The following is a 15,845-nucleotide window of genomic DNA, read 5'->3' as shown; positions in this document are numbered from 1 at the left end:
AAGTGGCTCTCAGGGCCTCAGTTTCCTCAGCTGTAAAATGCATGCAGGGCCACTCACCTGAGTTTATGATGAGAATTCAAAGACTGCACATGCATATACACGGCCCCAATAAAGGCCTGGCATATAAAGCTTACCCACAAATGTTAGTTTTCTTTTTTTTTTTTTTTTTTTTTTTTTTGAGACGGAGTCTCGCTCTGTCGCCCAGGCTGGAGTGCAGTAGCCGGATCTCAGCTCACTGCAAGCTCCGCCTCCCGGATTCACGCCATTCTCCTGCCTCATCCTCCCGAGTAGCTGGGACTACAGGCGCCCGCCACCTCGCCCGGCTAGTTTTTTGTATTTTTTAGTAGAGACGGGGTTTCACCATGTTAGCCAGGATGGTCTCGATCTCCTGACCTTGTGATCGGCCCGCCTCGGCCTCCCAAAGTGCTGGGATTACAGGCTTGAGCCACCGCGCCCAGCCAAATGTTAGTTTTCTAACTTTCCTCCTTCCCAACCTCCAGTACAATCTCACCTATTACCAAACCCATTATTGTACTTACCACGTTTCACTTCTGGAACATGTGCAGGGTTTATGTCTTAATGCTCTTATAGCTTAAGGACTGGGCACAGTGCCTGAAACTCGGGGAGCACTGAACAACTATTTGAAAAACAAATTCATACACAAAGTCACACCTGCTGCAGGTTGCACAGGAATGCACAGTGACAGAAGATTGGAAGTCACTCTTCAAGTAGGGTTATTAATCCAAGAATGAGCTGGGGTGGGAGGTTTATTACCTGAAAACCTTCAAAAAAATTTTTTTTTGAGACAGCGTCTCACTCTGTCACCCAGGTTGGAGTGCAGTGGAGTGATCATGGCTAAATGCAGACTCAACCTCCTGGGCTCAAGCGATTCTCCCGCCTAAGCCTCCCGAGTAGCTGGAACTACAGATGCGCGCCACCACGCCCAGCTACTTTTTTCATTTTTTGTAGAGGCGAGGTCTTATTATGTTCCCCCGGCTGGTCTCTAACTCCTGGGTTCAAGCGATCCTCCCACCTCGCTCTCCCAAAGTGTTGGGATTACAGGCGTGAGCCACCACGCCCAGGCTGAAAGAGTGTTTTAGTTTGTCTTTTAGCAGGAACAATTCAGGAAATGCTGAAATATGCGTCCAGCTAGGGTCCTCCCGCCTGTCACTGTCCACCAAGTGCAAGACTCCTGTTACTAGTTCCCACCTTCCGGAGCACGTACGAAGGGCTGACAGGCCGCGCTCCTCACCTTTTCCCTGGGCTTGATGTATTTGTGTAGCACCCCGCACAGTTCCAGGTAGGTTCCATACCACTCGAAGGCTTTCTTTCCTCGCTGCTGGAAGAACTTCTCCCAGTAGTCAACGGAGCCAAACTCCTTGGAACTTTTAGGTAAGAGGTTCATGTTCCTACCGCCGGAGCTGCGTTTTCAAGACTCCCCTACTCCCTGTGAGGTACCATCTGAGGAGCTTGCCCACCACACGCAGGCTCCGGGACACTGCAGTGGCAATTCTTTCCACGGAAAAACAGCCACATTGATTTGTTCCCCCTGGATGACCCTTACACGACAAACGCACGGGCCACTGAATCTCACACACGCTCGCCCCCTCCTCCGCGCCTGCTGTCCTTGCCCCACGTGAAGAGTCCCTCACGCTTTTCCCGAGCTAGATTTCCGAGCCCAGCAACCATATCCGGGTGCGAGGCCTCGTGATTCGTTAGCCGGCCCAGCCCATCCCAGCTAGTCGTTGGTCGCTGCTTTGCATTTCTATCACCTCATTGGCTGAGACGTGCTCGCCTTTCTCCGGAGGCTCGGTCGCAGGCACCTAAACGCTCTTTAGACGTGAGGCCGGCCGACCATTCACGGAACGGGGCGGGACCGCGGGCCGCAGTTGTGGCGGAAGAGGCCGGGCCTCTGTGAGAACTAGGTCACGTCCGGGTGCCGAGGGAGCGCTGCTGTGCTGGGGCTGGGCCTTCCCTCTAGGCGGGGCGGAGAGCGCGCTTCCTTCCCGGGCTCGGCGTCCGCTTGTCTTGGAGCGGCTTAATCCGCTGATTGCGATCGTGCGCCACACAGGGGCGGAGCGCGGCAGACGGGAGCGTACTGCTAGAGGAAGATGAAAAGAAAAACCTATGCAGATCGGAGAGAAGTGAGGCAGGAAATGAGTAAGGCCAGTCCGTCGTAAAAACGCTGCACATTCTAACCTTGTCAGCTTCTGCGCACCACCAGCCCCCGCCTTATTTTTCCCACCTCTGCACCAAAATATAGGATTCTGCTATCAAAAGTGTAATAACGTGAAAATTCAGGAGGAAAAAGTAACAACTAGGCATTCAGAGGTGTCTCCCCTCCTTCTTCCTTCTCCCCTCAAAGCACAGCATGCAAAACTCTAGCCTTTCATTTTGATAATTGGCCTCCTTGTTATTCTGACGTTACCTATAACTGCTTATTTTATTGTTTGATAAACATACTGTACTTTCACATGCTCATGCTAATACCCTGAGGAAGCTTCTGTGAAGGGCACTTTTTTTCAGACAGGGTCTCACTCTCGCCCAGACTGGAGTGCAGTGGTGCAGTCACGGCTTACTGCAGTCTCCACCTCCCAGGGGTCAGGGGATCCTCCCACCTCAGCCTCCCAAGTAGCTGGAAATGCAGGTGCACGCCACTACACGTGGCTAATTTTTTTTTTTTTTTTTTTTTTTTTTTTTTGTAGAAATGGGGTTTCGTCATATTGTCCAGGCTGGTTTCAAACTCAAGTGATCATCTCGCCTCAGCCTACCAAAGTGCTGGGATGACTGGTGTGAGCCCAGGCACTATTTGAAAATGACCAAATATGTGTATCATTGCGCCTTTCACACCATGATAAATTGCAGGAGAAATATACAGATTGAGGAGAGCAGATAGGCTTGGAATTGAGCATGTGTACTGTGGGCTGTTATATACTACACTAGCAAGGTAGCCAGGTAGACTGTTAATAATCAAGTAGGTTAGATTGGACTTAAACATTGGTTTTAAAAAGTGATTTTCAAACTGGCATGCATCAGAATCACCTGGAGGACTTGTTAAAACACAGAATTCCCCCAGTCACATCCCAGTTCCGAGTCATTAGTTCAGTGGTGAGGCCCAAGGATTTGTGTTTCTAACAAGTTCCCACAATGCTGATGATGTTGGTCCTGGAACCACACTTAGAACCACTGTTTTAAAATACAATTAAGAGATAAGTCAAAATGGATATGGTTCCAAATTCGCTATTTTCAATGGTAAATCTAAAAGCTTTCTACAAGTAACATAAGAGAAAATCTGTTTTCATGCTCCCTTTGCTGAGTTCACATTGTTCCTTTCTACCCAAGATAAAGAGGAGTCCTTGAAGTAGCTTCAGCTACTACATCATGCAAGGTTCCGAATGGGTGAAATGTGGGTTCTTTAGGAAGCACTTATTGAGAGCAGAGGACATCAGTTGGTACTGAATGTGCTACACAATTCCAAAGAAGCAAAACACCATCGCAGCCGGGCGCGGTGATTCACGCCTGTAATCCCACCACTTTGGTAGGCCGAGGCGGGCTGATCACTTGAGATTAGGAGTTTGATATCAACCTGACTAACATGGTGAAACCATGTCTTTAATAAAAATACAAAAATTAGCCGGGTGTAGTTGTGTGTGCCTGTAGTCCCAGCTACTCAGGAGGCTGAGGCAGGAAAATCGCTTGAACCCGGGAGGCGGAAGTTGCAGTGAGCCAAGAGAGGGCGCCACCGCACTCCATCCTGGCCAACAGAGGGAGACTCCGTTTCAAAAACAACAACAAAAACAAACAAAACCATAGCAGCTGCTCTGTGCCCCCCAAAGCTTTATTCAATTCAATTCAACAAATATTTTAATTGTCTAATAGGAGCCAATCACTGTGGTAGAAGCTAAGGATGCAATGGTAAGCATGTTAATCAGGTGGAGGGCACATTAAACAATTACAAAAATAACTTGTAATGGGGGTTATAAGTGCTGTGAAGGAGAACCATACCATTCCATAATAGTATATCTCTGTGACCTCTACTGATCTAGGGGGTGACCAGAGAAGGCTTCCCTGAGGAAGGGACAAAATTACTATATAATCTGACTGCTTAATATCAGCATGACATAGGTGAGAAAACAAAAAGCATGGTTCACCCTCTAGAACCTTTACAAGAACTTTTGGCTGCTGCTTTTCCCTCTGTCTCTATTGTCTGTTCTGTTAAGGTCATGTTATTAGAAAAGACAAAGTTATTTCTATCACAGCCCAGGCTCCAGCCCCATATTTGATGCTCTAAAAGTATGATGACTGTTTGCAATGTTTTTCAGACCAAGAGGATAAGTAACTCACCTTTTTCCATCAGTGCCTGCCTCCCTTCTGTGAGCTTAAAAAAGTGATAACAACAAGAACATTTTAAGCTAAAACATACTAGAGATTTTCTAAAATTGTAAGATTAACACAGAAATATTTTAGATATATTGTAACATTAGACCCTAGCATTAACCTTTCAAAATATTTATTTGAAGCTTATTTCTCTCAAGGTTTAACTATGAAATATAATTGATAGGTATGTGTTATCATTATTATACTTAGTTAATTTAAGCCAATAAGATGTTAAAATGCTTTGTGTTTTCTTAGGATCCCCAGAGTGGTTACCAATATGATTTAAAATGCAAGCTAATTTTAGATAAAGCCATTCAGTACTGTGGAGTTTTTTCCTAAAAATATAAATCCAGACCTCTGGATATATAATTTACAGTCAAACTTACTTAATTGAAACATACTCATAATTGTGGTAATAATATTCAGTTGATTGTTACTACGATTAATTGTAAAATTAAAAAAGAGGAAATAAAAAGCATCTCTTGACAATTTGGGAGGCAGAGGATGAGAGAGGCAAAATAATGCTCCCCCAAAAATGTCTACCTCCTAATCCCCAGAACTGAAACTGTGGAGGTAGCAGGTTACAAGGCAAAGGAGAATTAAGGTTGTAGATGCAATTAAGGATGCTAATCAGCTGAAGTAGCAAGACTATCTAACTGAGCTCAATGTAATCACAAGGGTCCTTTTTCATTTTCTTTTTTTTTTTTGAGATGGAGTCTTACTCTGTTGCCCAGTCTGGAGTGCAGTGGCACAATCTTGGCTCACTGCAACCTCTGCCTCCCAGGTTCAAGCAATTCTCCTGCCTCAGCCTCCTGAGTAGCTGGGGATTACAGGCGTCCACACGCCCAGCTAATTTTTGTATTTTTAGTAGAGACGAGGTCTCACCATGTTGGCCAGGCTGGGCCACAGGGTCCTTTAAAGTGGAAGAGGGAGAGACAGAAGGGCTTGGCCCAATGTTTCTGGCTTTGAAGGAAGGCAGCCATAAACCAAGGAAAGGGGGTGGCCTCTAGAACCTGGAAAAGGAAAAGAAATGGTTTCTCCTGTAGAGCCTCCAGAAGAAATACGGCCCTGTTGACACCTTGATTTTAATTTATTGAGATTTGTCAGACTTCTGACTGATCCAACTGTAAGATAATAAATTTGTATTGCGTATGGCACTAGTTTTTGGTAATTTGTTACAGTAGTGATAGGAAACTAATACAGAACATAAACAGGAGAGAGAAAGAGAGAGAGAGAGAGAGAGAGAGAGAGAGAGAGAGAGAGAGAGAGAGAGAGAGAGAATGTGCGGTTGGGGCAAAGGTCACAGTGGGAAGAAAGCAGCAGAAGATACAACTAGAGGCTGAGGTAAAGGGCAGGTTTTGAGGAGTCTTCTATTCCACATATTTAGCTTCAGCCTGTTGGGCCACAGGAAATAACAGAGAAGCAGGGTCATGACAGAAAGACCTGATCTGAGAGATGTTCTCAGGAAAGACTGAGGCGCTCGATGACTGATTGAATAGGAGGAATAAAAGACTGAGGGGCTCATAAATGACTCCTACATTGGCCTCTGGATGACTGAATAAATAGTCTGTAGAAAGAAACGGGGAAGGAGAAAGGGGTATTATTTGTAGAACTGTTACTTGAAAAGAATTTAGAGGTTATCACTCCAGTAAAAACCAGAGCCAGAACTAAAAGCCAGTCTCCCCACCCTGCTGTGCCTAGCCCAGGGCTCATACCCTTCTCACTTCCTGCCAGTGGTATCCAGTTGGAGTTGGTAGGTCCAAGACATGAAAATGTTTCACGAGTGGGATATAAAATTGAGTAAAGGGAATGTCTCTTTGGTGTACAGGGAGTGGCTCATACAATGCTGGAAATTATTTCAAATTGGAAATCATCTTAGCCAATGGGTTTGTTTTCCACATTTGAGAAGTTTAAAAATGAATGTTCTCCTGCGTCTTGGGATAATAGAAGGCAGACTTCATAACATCCTAGGATAACATTATACCATTTTATTAGCTGAGTGTCAACACTTTTCTTGATGGTATTGTTGACCTGAAAAGTGACTATCAAGCTGATACTGGATTCCTAAGATTGGGTTGATGATAATAGCTACTTATTTATTTATTTGTTTAAGACAGGGTCTCACTCTATCACCTAGGCTGGAGTGCAGTGGTGCAATCACAGCTTACTGCAGCCTCGACTTCCTGGGCTCAAGCGAGCCTTCCACCTCAGTCTCCCAAATAGCTGGGACTACAGGTACGAGCCTCCATGCCTGGCTAGTTTAAAAATATATATATTTTTGTAGAGACAGGGTCTCTCTATGTTGCCCAGGCTGTTCTCAAACTCCTGGCTTCAAGGGATGCTCCCAACTCAGTCTCTCAAAGTGCTAGGATTACAGGTGTAAGCCACCATGCCCAGTGCATAATAGTATTTTTTAGTTTGTATAGCATTTGTGATTGGCCAAGAATTTTTCTCATACATTACTCTGAATCCATGGGAAGGAGGTTCAGAGCTACAGAGCTAATTTTCACATTGGCAGAGAATCCCTTTGGGAGAATGTGCCAGCCTTGTACAAGATTAACAAATTAGTTTCAACATAGATGATTACACACTGCTTTCTAAAATATATATGTAAATATATATATATACCTATACATATGTAATTCAGGCAAAATTCCAATTGATTAAAAATAAGTGAAAAAAAGTTATACATGACTGAGCGAATTTAGCCATGACTGCCTCTGGGTATTATATTTGATTCCCAGGATTTTCTTTGTGCAGTAGTTTCCTACTCTGTCACTAAGGATATCTGTTGATGGATTGGTTTCCTCATATGCATGGACTGCAAGGCATTAATATAGGGCATATTATACATGGCAAGTTGTTTGCCTTTGGGGCCAGTAGGCAATAACATTTTGAAAGCTGGAAGTCTGGGGAGATGAAGGAATGATGCCAAGGTTAACAGGCTGTGCTTGAATACATTTGACCCCTATATGAGGGGGCTCACAAGGCCTCCTTTTGACTGTCTTTGTTTTCTATAGCCTGGATACTGGGAAAAACCACAAGGGTAAGCTATTAGACTGTTTTCTTCCTAATTTTATTCCAAACTTCAGTTTCTTTGCAGGAAAGGAAAACTTGAAAACATTTTTTTCTCCTATACTGTAGCACTTGGGTGCCTAACCCATGACCATTTCATGTATCCCATTTTTATAGATGATCTCTGTCCTCAGCCCATAACAATATTTTTTCACCACTAAGGGAACGGATTTTGAAACAGCATTTAATAAATAAAATTCACTTGAGTACTCCACCCAGAGTATTTTTTAATGTTCAGATCCAGAGTCCTCAAATAAACCAGAAGAACAAACTTCCCTTTAGTCCAACAAAAAAAGTTATAGTATATAATACTTCTCTAAAACTAAAACTGTTTTCTTGCCATGGGGCTGCAAGAATTACCTTTTCCTAAGAAGAATCACAAATTATGGTGCCAAAACTTTTTACTGTTCTTAATTCATCTCATCTTTAAATAGTATATCTTCATCCTCATTACTGACATAGAAAAAATTTTCCAAATATGTCAGAATTTCATCCAAGCAGCAGTTCTGATGTTTTCCATTTTTTTAATTTTTAAAACATTTTAAACAGTTCATCATGTAAGCTCTGGTGTTTGAAGACTCAAAAGAGAAATGTCCTCAGAGAATATAGTATATTTCTGAAGAGAGCTGACAGAAGAGGGAACCCTTAGCTAGAAACTATATAGCACAGAAGTTAAACTTGGGATTTGGAATCAGAATGATCGCGACATGAGCCCCCATGCTGGGCTGATTTTAAAACAGGGTATTTTTGAACTGAGATACACCTCACATAAAATTTGCCATTTAATAGTGTACACTGGGCAGGCATGGTGGCTCACACCTGTAATCCCAGAACTTTGGGAGTCTGAAGCAGGAGGATCGCTTGAAGCCAGGAGTTCAAGACCAGCCTGGGCAACATAGGGAGACCCTGTCTCTACAAAACAATTTAAAAATTAGCAGGGCATGATGGTGTATGCATATGATCCCTGCTACTTGGGAGGTTGAGGTGGGAGAATCACTAGAGCCTGGGGCTGGCAGGGTTGGGAGTGGGAGTGGGTCAAAACTGCAGTGAGCTGTGATTGTACCACTACACTCCAGCCTGGGTGACAGAGTGAGACCCTGTCTCAAAACATAAAAAAGTAAAAGGTATACACTTCCGTGTTTTTTAGTACATTCACAGTGCTGTGCAATCATTACCACTGTCTAATTCCAGAACATTTCCATCATCCCTACCTCTTAGCAATGAGTTCTATTTTCCCCTCCTTCCCCTCAAAACCACTTACCTATTTTCTGTCTTTAATAGATGTGCCTATTCTGGATGCTTGACATAAATAGAATTTTATATTATGTGGTCTTTTGTGTCTGACTTCTTCCACTTAGTATACTGTTTTCAAGGTTCATCTTTGTCACAGCGTATAACAGTATATATATATATATTCCATTTTATGACTGATAATATTCCATTGTGTAGATAAATGTGGTATATCTATTTATTCATGGAGGGAGTTTGGGTTGTTTCCAGTATTTGGCTATTATGAATAATCTTGCTCTGAACATTAGTGTACAAGAATTTGTGTGAAAATGTGTTTTTAGTTATTTAGAATATATAGGAGTAGAACTGCCGGATCACGTGGTAATTTTATGTTTAAGTTTTTGAGGAACACAATGATCATTTAAAAGTATAAATCTGTCCATGTCACTCTCCAGTGGCTTCCCAATGCATTGAGAAAGAAATCTAGAATCTTAGCATACCCTTTCATGATCCAATCTTATCTTCCATCATTCTCTTTGTTCACCAAGCTCCAGACACACTAACCTGCCCCTTCCTTCTCAAAAATGCCAATTCCCTTGGTGCTGGGAAAATTGGATATCTATATGCAAAAGAATGAAGTTGGACCCTTACCCTACACCATATACAAAAACTAAAAATGGATAACACTGTAAAACTTCTAGAGGAAAACTTAGGGGAAAGCTTCAAAACATTAGATTTGGTAGTAACTTTTTGGCTATGACACCAAAAGCATAGGTAACAAAAGCAAAAATAGACAAATGGGACTACATTAAACTTAAAATCTCCTGTGCACCAAAAGAAACAATCAGAGAGTGAAAAGGCAACCTATGTGATGGAAGAAAATACTTACAAATCATATATCTGATAAAGTGTTAATCTCTAGACTACACAAACACAAGCAACATCAACAACAGTAGCAAATTTTTAAAAAGGGCAAAGGACTTGAAATTTCTCCAAAGAAGATAAACAAATGGCCAACAGCATGTGAGAAGGTGTTCAACGTCACTAATCATTAAAGGAATGCAAATTAAAAAAAACAGATAGCATCTCACATCCATTAGGATGGCAAAACAAGCAAACAAACAAAAAAGAAAACAGAAGCTGGGCGCGGTGGCTCAAGCCTGTAATCCCAGCACTTTGGGAGGCCGAGACGGGCGGATCACGAGGTCAGGAGATCGAGACCATCCTGGCTAACACTGTGAAACCCCGTCTCTACTAAAAAATACAAAAAACTAGCCGGGCGAGGTGGCGGGCGTCTGTAGTCCCAGCTATTCGGGAGGCTGAGGCAGGAGAATGGCGTGAACCCGGGAGGCGGAGCTTGCAGTGAGCTGAGATCCGGCCACTGCACTCCAGCCTGGGCACAGAGCGAGACTCCGTCTCAAAAAAAAAAAGAAAGAAAAAAAAGAAAACAGAAAACAAGTATTGAGGATGTGGAAAAACTGGAACCCTGTGAACTATTGGTAGGAATATAAAACAGTGCAGTCACTGTGGAAAACAGTATGGAAGTTCCTCAAAATGTAAAAAGAGAATAACCACATGATCTGGCAAACCCACCACTGGGTATATATTCAAAATAATTTCAAGCAGACTCTTGAATAGATATTCGCATACCCATGTTCACTGCAGCATTATTCACAATAGCCAAGAGTTGGAAGCAACCCAAATGTCCATGGATGGATGAATGGATAAACAATGTGGTGTATATGTGCAGTGGAATATTATTCTGCCTGAAAAAGAGAGAAATCCTGTCACATGATACAATATGGATAAACCTTGAGAACATTATGCTAAGTGACATAAACCAGTCACAGAAAAGATAAATACTGAATGATTCCACTTACATGAGGTATCTAAAGTAGTCAAATGATAGAAGCAGAAAGTAGAATTGTAGTTGCCAAGGGCTCGGGGACCAGGAATGAGGAGTTGTTTTTCAATAGGTATAGATTTCAGTACTGTAAGATGAGGAAGTTCTAGACATCTATTGCACAACAATGTGAATGTAGTTAACACCACTGAACCGTACACTTAAAAATGGTTAAGATGGTAAATTGGGTTTTGTTTTGTTTTGTTTTGTTTGAGATGGAGTCTCAATCTGTTGCCCAGGCTGGAGTGCAGTGGTGCAATCTTGGCTCACCGAAACCTCCACCTCCTGGATTCAAGAGATTCTTGTGCTTCAGCCTCCCAAGTAGCTGGGATTACAGGGGTGTGCCACCACGCCCAGCTAATTTTTTGTATTGTTTTGCTAGAGACGGGGTTTCACCATGTTGGCCAGGCTGGTCTTGAACTCCTGGCCTCAAGTGATCATCTCTCCTCTGCCTCCCAAAGTGCTGGGATTACAGGTGTGTACCACTGTGCCTGGCTTAAGATGGTAAATTGTTTGTGATGTTTTTTACTACACTTTAAAAAACAGTACTTTTTAAAAATGCCAAAATCTTTCCTGCCTAACAGCTTTTGCTCTTGCTGTCCTTTCTGCCTGGGACACTCTTGCTTTTTGCATTATTGGTTTATTTTCATACTTCTACTTTCAGCGTAAATGTTACTTCCTCGGAGATATCTCCCTTCACAATCCTATTCCTTTAAATAGGTCCCCCATGAGTCTCAGTCTCAACAGCTTGTTTGTTCTTTTTAAAAGACTTATCACAATTTGTAATTAGATAATTTATATATTTTTGTCTGTCTTTCCTACTAGAATATAAAGTCTATTAGGACAGCAACTATGTCTGTATTTTATTCTTTATTATTATTACTATTATTATTATTATTATTATTGAAATAGGCTCTCACTCTATCAGCCAGGCTGGAGTGCAGTGGTGTGGCCTCAGCTCACTTGTAACCTTGACCTCCCAGGCTCCGGTGATCCTTCTACCGCAGCCTCCTGAGTAGCCAGGACTACAGACGCTTGCCACCATGCCTGGCTAATTTTTGTGGTTTTAAGGATTTTTTTTTTTTTTTTTTTGGAAAGATGGGGTTTCACCATGTTGCCCACGCTGGTCTCGAACTCTTGGGCTCAGGCGATCTGCCCACCTCAACCTCTCAAAGCGCTAGGATTACAGGCGTGAGCCATCGTGACTGGCCTATGTTTGAATTTTAAACCACACACCTATCTTAGTAATGGATACACAATAGATAACTAATATGTTTTTCTTTCTGAATGAACAAATGAGTCTATGTAAACTGGGAAGAATAACTTCTACCTCATGGAGTTGCTATGACAGTCAGGTGCGGTTACATGTATAGTTCAGGGCCTGCCTCACGGTAAAAGCTCAACCATTTTTTTCATGGAAGGATATGTTGATTGTACCAGATGATTTTTGATTGTCAGTCCAACTCCAAGGTTCTCAATGGTACAAGGGTACTGGGCAAGGCAGGGCTATACGCAGACTAGCAAGCAGAACACCTGTATTCTAGTCAGGAAGTGCAACCCTGCCAACAAGTAAGATCTTTCATGCCTGGGCCCTACAGGTGAGGAATTCATTGTTCTTTGCTCAGAACCTCCCAGTATTCTCAAAGTTGTCCACACCTTGTGGAAAAGGATGAAATACTTAAAGTAGGAATTCCAAACCTAGGGAGGCTTGAGGAACCATGGAGAGAATTCAGAAGGTCTGTGAACTTGGATGGGGAACAAATGACATCTTTATTTCCATTAAGTCAGCATTTCTTTTATTATAAATGTTGCCCTCCTCAAAAAATCAAAACCCTCAGTAGTACTAGCTGTACCTGCGATTTTGTTACCAAATCACTAAGATTGTCCTACATTACAATCCCAACTGTCTTGAAATAGTTTATGCTCATTATTAATTCAAAATTATGACAAAAATTAGGTCTGCCATTAGATTTTGTTATTTAATAAAAGGATAGATATTAATATTTCACAAATTTTACCTTTAAAATGTGTGATAACATTATTTCAATATCACAGGGTTACTCTATAATTCTGTGTGTTTTATTTTGATATATCTGGAAACATTCTAAGTGGTCCATTAATTTCACCAGATTGCCAAAAGGGTTCTTGGTACATTTATGTGTTAATTATGCACAGAGGCCGGGCGCGGTGGCTCAAGCCTATAATCCCAGCACTTTGGGAGGCCGAGACGGGCGGATCACGAGGTCAGGAGGTCGAGACCAGCCTGGCTAACACGGTGAAACCCCGTCTCTACTAAAAAAATACAAAAAACTAGCCAGGCGAGGTGGCAGGCGCCTGTAGTCCCAGCTACTCGGGAGGCTGAGGCAGGAGAATGGCGTAGACCCGGGAGGCGGAGCTTGCAGTGAGCTGAGATCCGGCCACTGCACTCCAGCCTGGGTGACAGAGCCAGACTCTGTCTCAAAAAAAAAAAAAAAAAAAAAAATTATGCACAGAGCCTGTTATGAGAAAAACTTGGGAGTATAAGCCCCGCCACCCTGCTCCCCATTCAAATTAGGAAGGTGCCCAGAGAACAAAGAATGACTCAGACGTCCAGCTCGACAAGTAGATGAGTTTATTAGGACTTATATGCAGGGCACTCCTGGATGGCCGCAGGAGAGCTCTAGAGATTTGCAACTACCACCTGTCTTTAAGCTCCTTCTAAGCTAATTTTCTGGCTCTTTGCCTACTGCATTTGAGCAATGAAACTTTTTCTTGGTAAGTTCTCAGGGACACCTGCTTCTTGGCTGGGCACCATAGCCATGGCTCACCACCCAGGCTCCAGGGTTCAGACAGTAGACATACACCTTTAAATAACCTGAGGACCTGGCTGGGCATGGTGTAATCCTAACACTTTGGGAGGCTGAGGCAGGCAGATCACTTGAGATCAGGAGTTTAAGAGCAGCCAGGCCAACATAGTGAAACCCCATCTCTACTTAAAATACAAAAATTAGCTGGGTGTGATAGTTCATGCCTGTAGTCTCAGCTACTTGAGAGACTGAGGCAACAGAATCACTTGAACCTGGAAGGCAGAGGTTGCAGTGAGCCAAGATCATGCCACTGCACTCCAGCCTGAGCAAGAGAACAAGACTCCGTCTCAAAACAACAACAACAACAAAATATCTGAGGACCCATCACATTACACAATTCCTCTCACACAATAGAGGTTCCACGAATGATTCTTCATGATCATAAGACATTATATTCTCATACTTTGGGTTCTACTTTGACTCTGTAATCATGTGAAGAACAAATTAGAAAGGCCAGTTTGGTTCTTAGGGAAAATTTGACTGTTTTTTTCTTTTCAATCTTGTTAGCAAAAGACTTATTGTTTCACTTCAACTTTTCATCATGTGAAGAAAATCTGAAATGTATCTATTTAAGGTATTTTGCTGACATCATTCCATTCCTTCTAAATAACTGCTTATATACCACTTGCGACTATAGCACCTCTGGCAAGGAACTATAATGGAGCCCTTGTGATTTGTGATGTCATTTTAATTCAGTGAAGTATAACTATGACTCCGAGACCAACTTTTCATGGATTTTGTTTTAATGTTTCAAATGAATGTCAGCAGAGGATGTAGAATCTCCTTGCTTATAAAAGAGTAAAAATTGAAAACATAAAAACATTCTCAACTCTAATAAAGGGAATCTGCAATGCCAAATACTCAAACTAATGCTGAATTATTTTATACTCATTTTATATTCAGTATTTAATACTGAAGAAATATCCAAACGTATTAGGCATGCTAAAAGACAGAGTCATATGATCAAAAGCCAAGAAAAAATAGACAATAGAAAGTAACCCATAGGTAATCCGTGTATTAGATTAGCAAACAAGGACTGACTGAAATGTTCAAGAAAATAGACAAAAAGATATAGAAATTCACCAGAGAATTATAATCTATTTTTCAACGTAAATTATGGAACCAAAAAATTTACAATAACTAAAATTAAGAGAAGCCAGGAAAATCAAGGGCATATGGCAACAGCAACCACAGAGCAGATGGGGAAATGTCGCTATGCACATGGATGCTGACGCTGACTCAGCTGCACCTCTGGGGCCCTGTGTCAGGCCGGAACCCTGAAATCTAATGCAGACTCCAAATACTTGTGCACCCATTTTAAAAAATAAAATTTCAAAAATGTAAACTCTGACATTTATATTCAAGAGTATCCTCCTAATACTACATTGCAGTTAATAGGTACCAAAACATAAAAGTTCTCTGTCAAGAGCAATTCTTCAAGAAGCACATGCCTGTAGTCACAGCTGCTCAGGAGGCTGAGATGGGAGGATGCCTTGAGCCCAGGGGTCCGAGGCTACAGTGAGCCATGATCACGCCACTGCACTCCAACCTAGGTGATGGAGTAAGATCCAGTCTCCCCGTGCCCCCCCAACCCAAAATTGTTAGAAACATGATTCTAAACCCAAGTACATTTTAAAATTTTCTATCGTGACATTTTAAAAATAGTTGGACAATTAACTATTGCTCTATTTATAAAGGATTAGGGAAAAAATGATGGCACAGCAATTGCCAAAAAGTTTTATTTAAAATTACTAGGTAAGAGTGGCTGATACAGTTTGGCTCTGTGTCCCTTTCAAATCCCATGTTGAAATGTAATGCCCAGTGCTGGGGGAGGGACCTGGTGGGAGGTGACTGGCTCTTAAGAGCAGTTTTCCCTTTGGTGTTCTCATGGCAGTGGGTTCTCACAGGATCCAATGGTTTAAAAGTGTGTGGCATTCCCCACTTCATTCTTTTCCTCCTGAAGACATGCTTGCTTTCCCTTTGCCCTTCTGCCATGATTGTAAATTTCCTGAGACCCTCCAGCCACGCTTTCTGTACAGCCTGTGGAACCATGAGCCAATTAAACCTCTTTTCTTTATAAATTACTCAGTCTCAGGTAGTTCTTTACAGCAATGTGAGAACAGACTAACACAGTGGCTATCCCTGGGGCTGCGGCCAGATTTTCTACAGTTAATTTTATAATCCATATTTCAGACTTGGACCTTCCTAACATTAAAGCATACATTATAACCAACATTATGAATTCAGAGTCACAGAAAAGATGCTAGGGAGTTTTTTGGTTAAATAATTCCCTTTAAAAGCGGGGAGGGATTGGTCTTATACAAAATAACAACAAACCCAGAGCCAGAAGGAAAACTGCTTTATTATTATTATTATTATTTCTTTTTTCTTTCTTTTCACATGTTTGCGGCAGG

At 42.2% G+C, this 15,845-nt stretch overlaps 1 protein-coding gene across 3 annotated transcripts in view; it reads right to left on the bottom strand.

The window, feature by feature from the left end:
• The window catches only part of METTL13 (methyltransferase 13, eEF1A N-terminus and K55), a 20,484-nt gene extending 18,347 nt beyond the window's left edge, over window positions 1-2,137 (bottom strand). Inside the window, exon 1 of one of the 3 annotated variants that reach the window (XM_017866900.1) lies at window positions 540-2,137. Coding sequence is in view for 2 of the 3 variants with exons in the window: in XM_017866899.1 (XP_017722388.1) it covers window positions 1,253-1,405 (153 nt within the window). In the remaining variant the exon portion in view is untranslated. The remainder of the gene's footprint in view (window positions 1-539) is intronic. The other 2 variants (XM_017866899.1, XM_017866901.1) reach the window with 2 other exon arrangements.
• Window positions 2,138-15,845: the final 13,708 nt, after the last annotated feature.

This window comes from Rhinopithecus bieti, unplaced genomic scaffold (assembly GCF_001698545.2).
Source record: "Rhinopithecus bieti isolate Rb0 unplaced genomic scaffold, ASM169854v2 scaffold_1853, whole genome shotgun sequence".
Lineage (NCBI taxonomy): Eukaryota > Metazoa > Chordata > Mammalia > Primates > Cercopithecidae > Rhinopithecus > Rhinopithecus bieti.
This window is presented reverse-complemented; position numbering and strand designations above follow the sequence as displayed.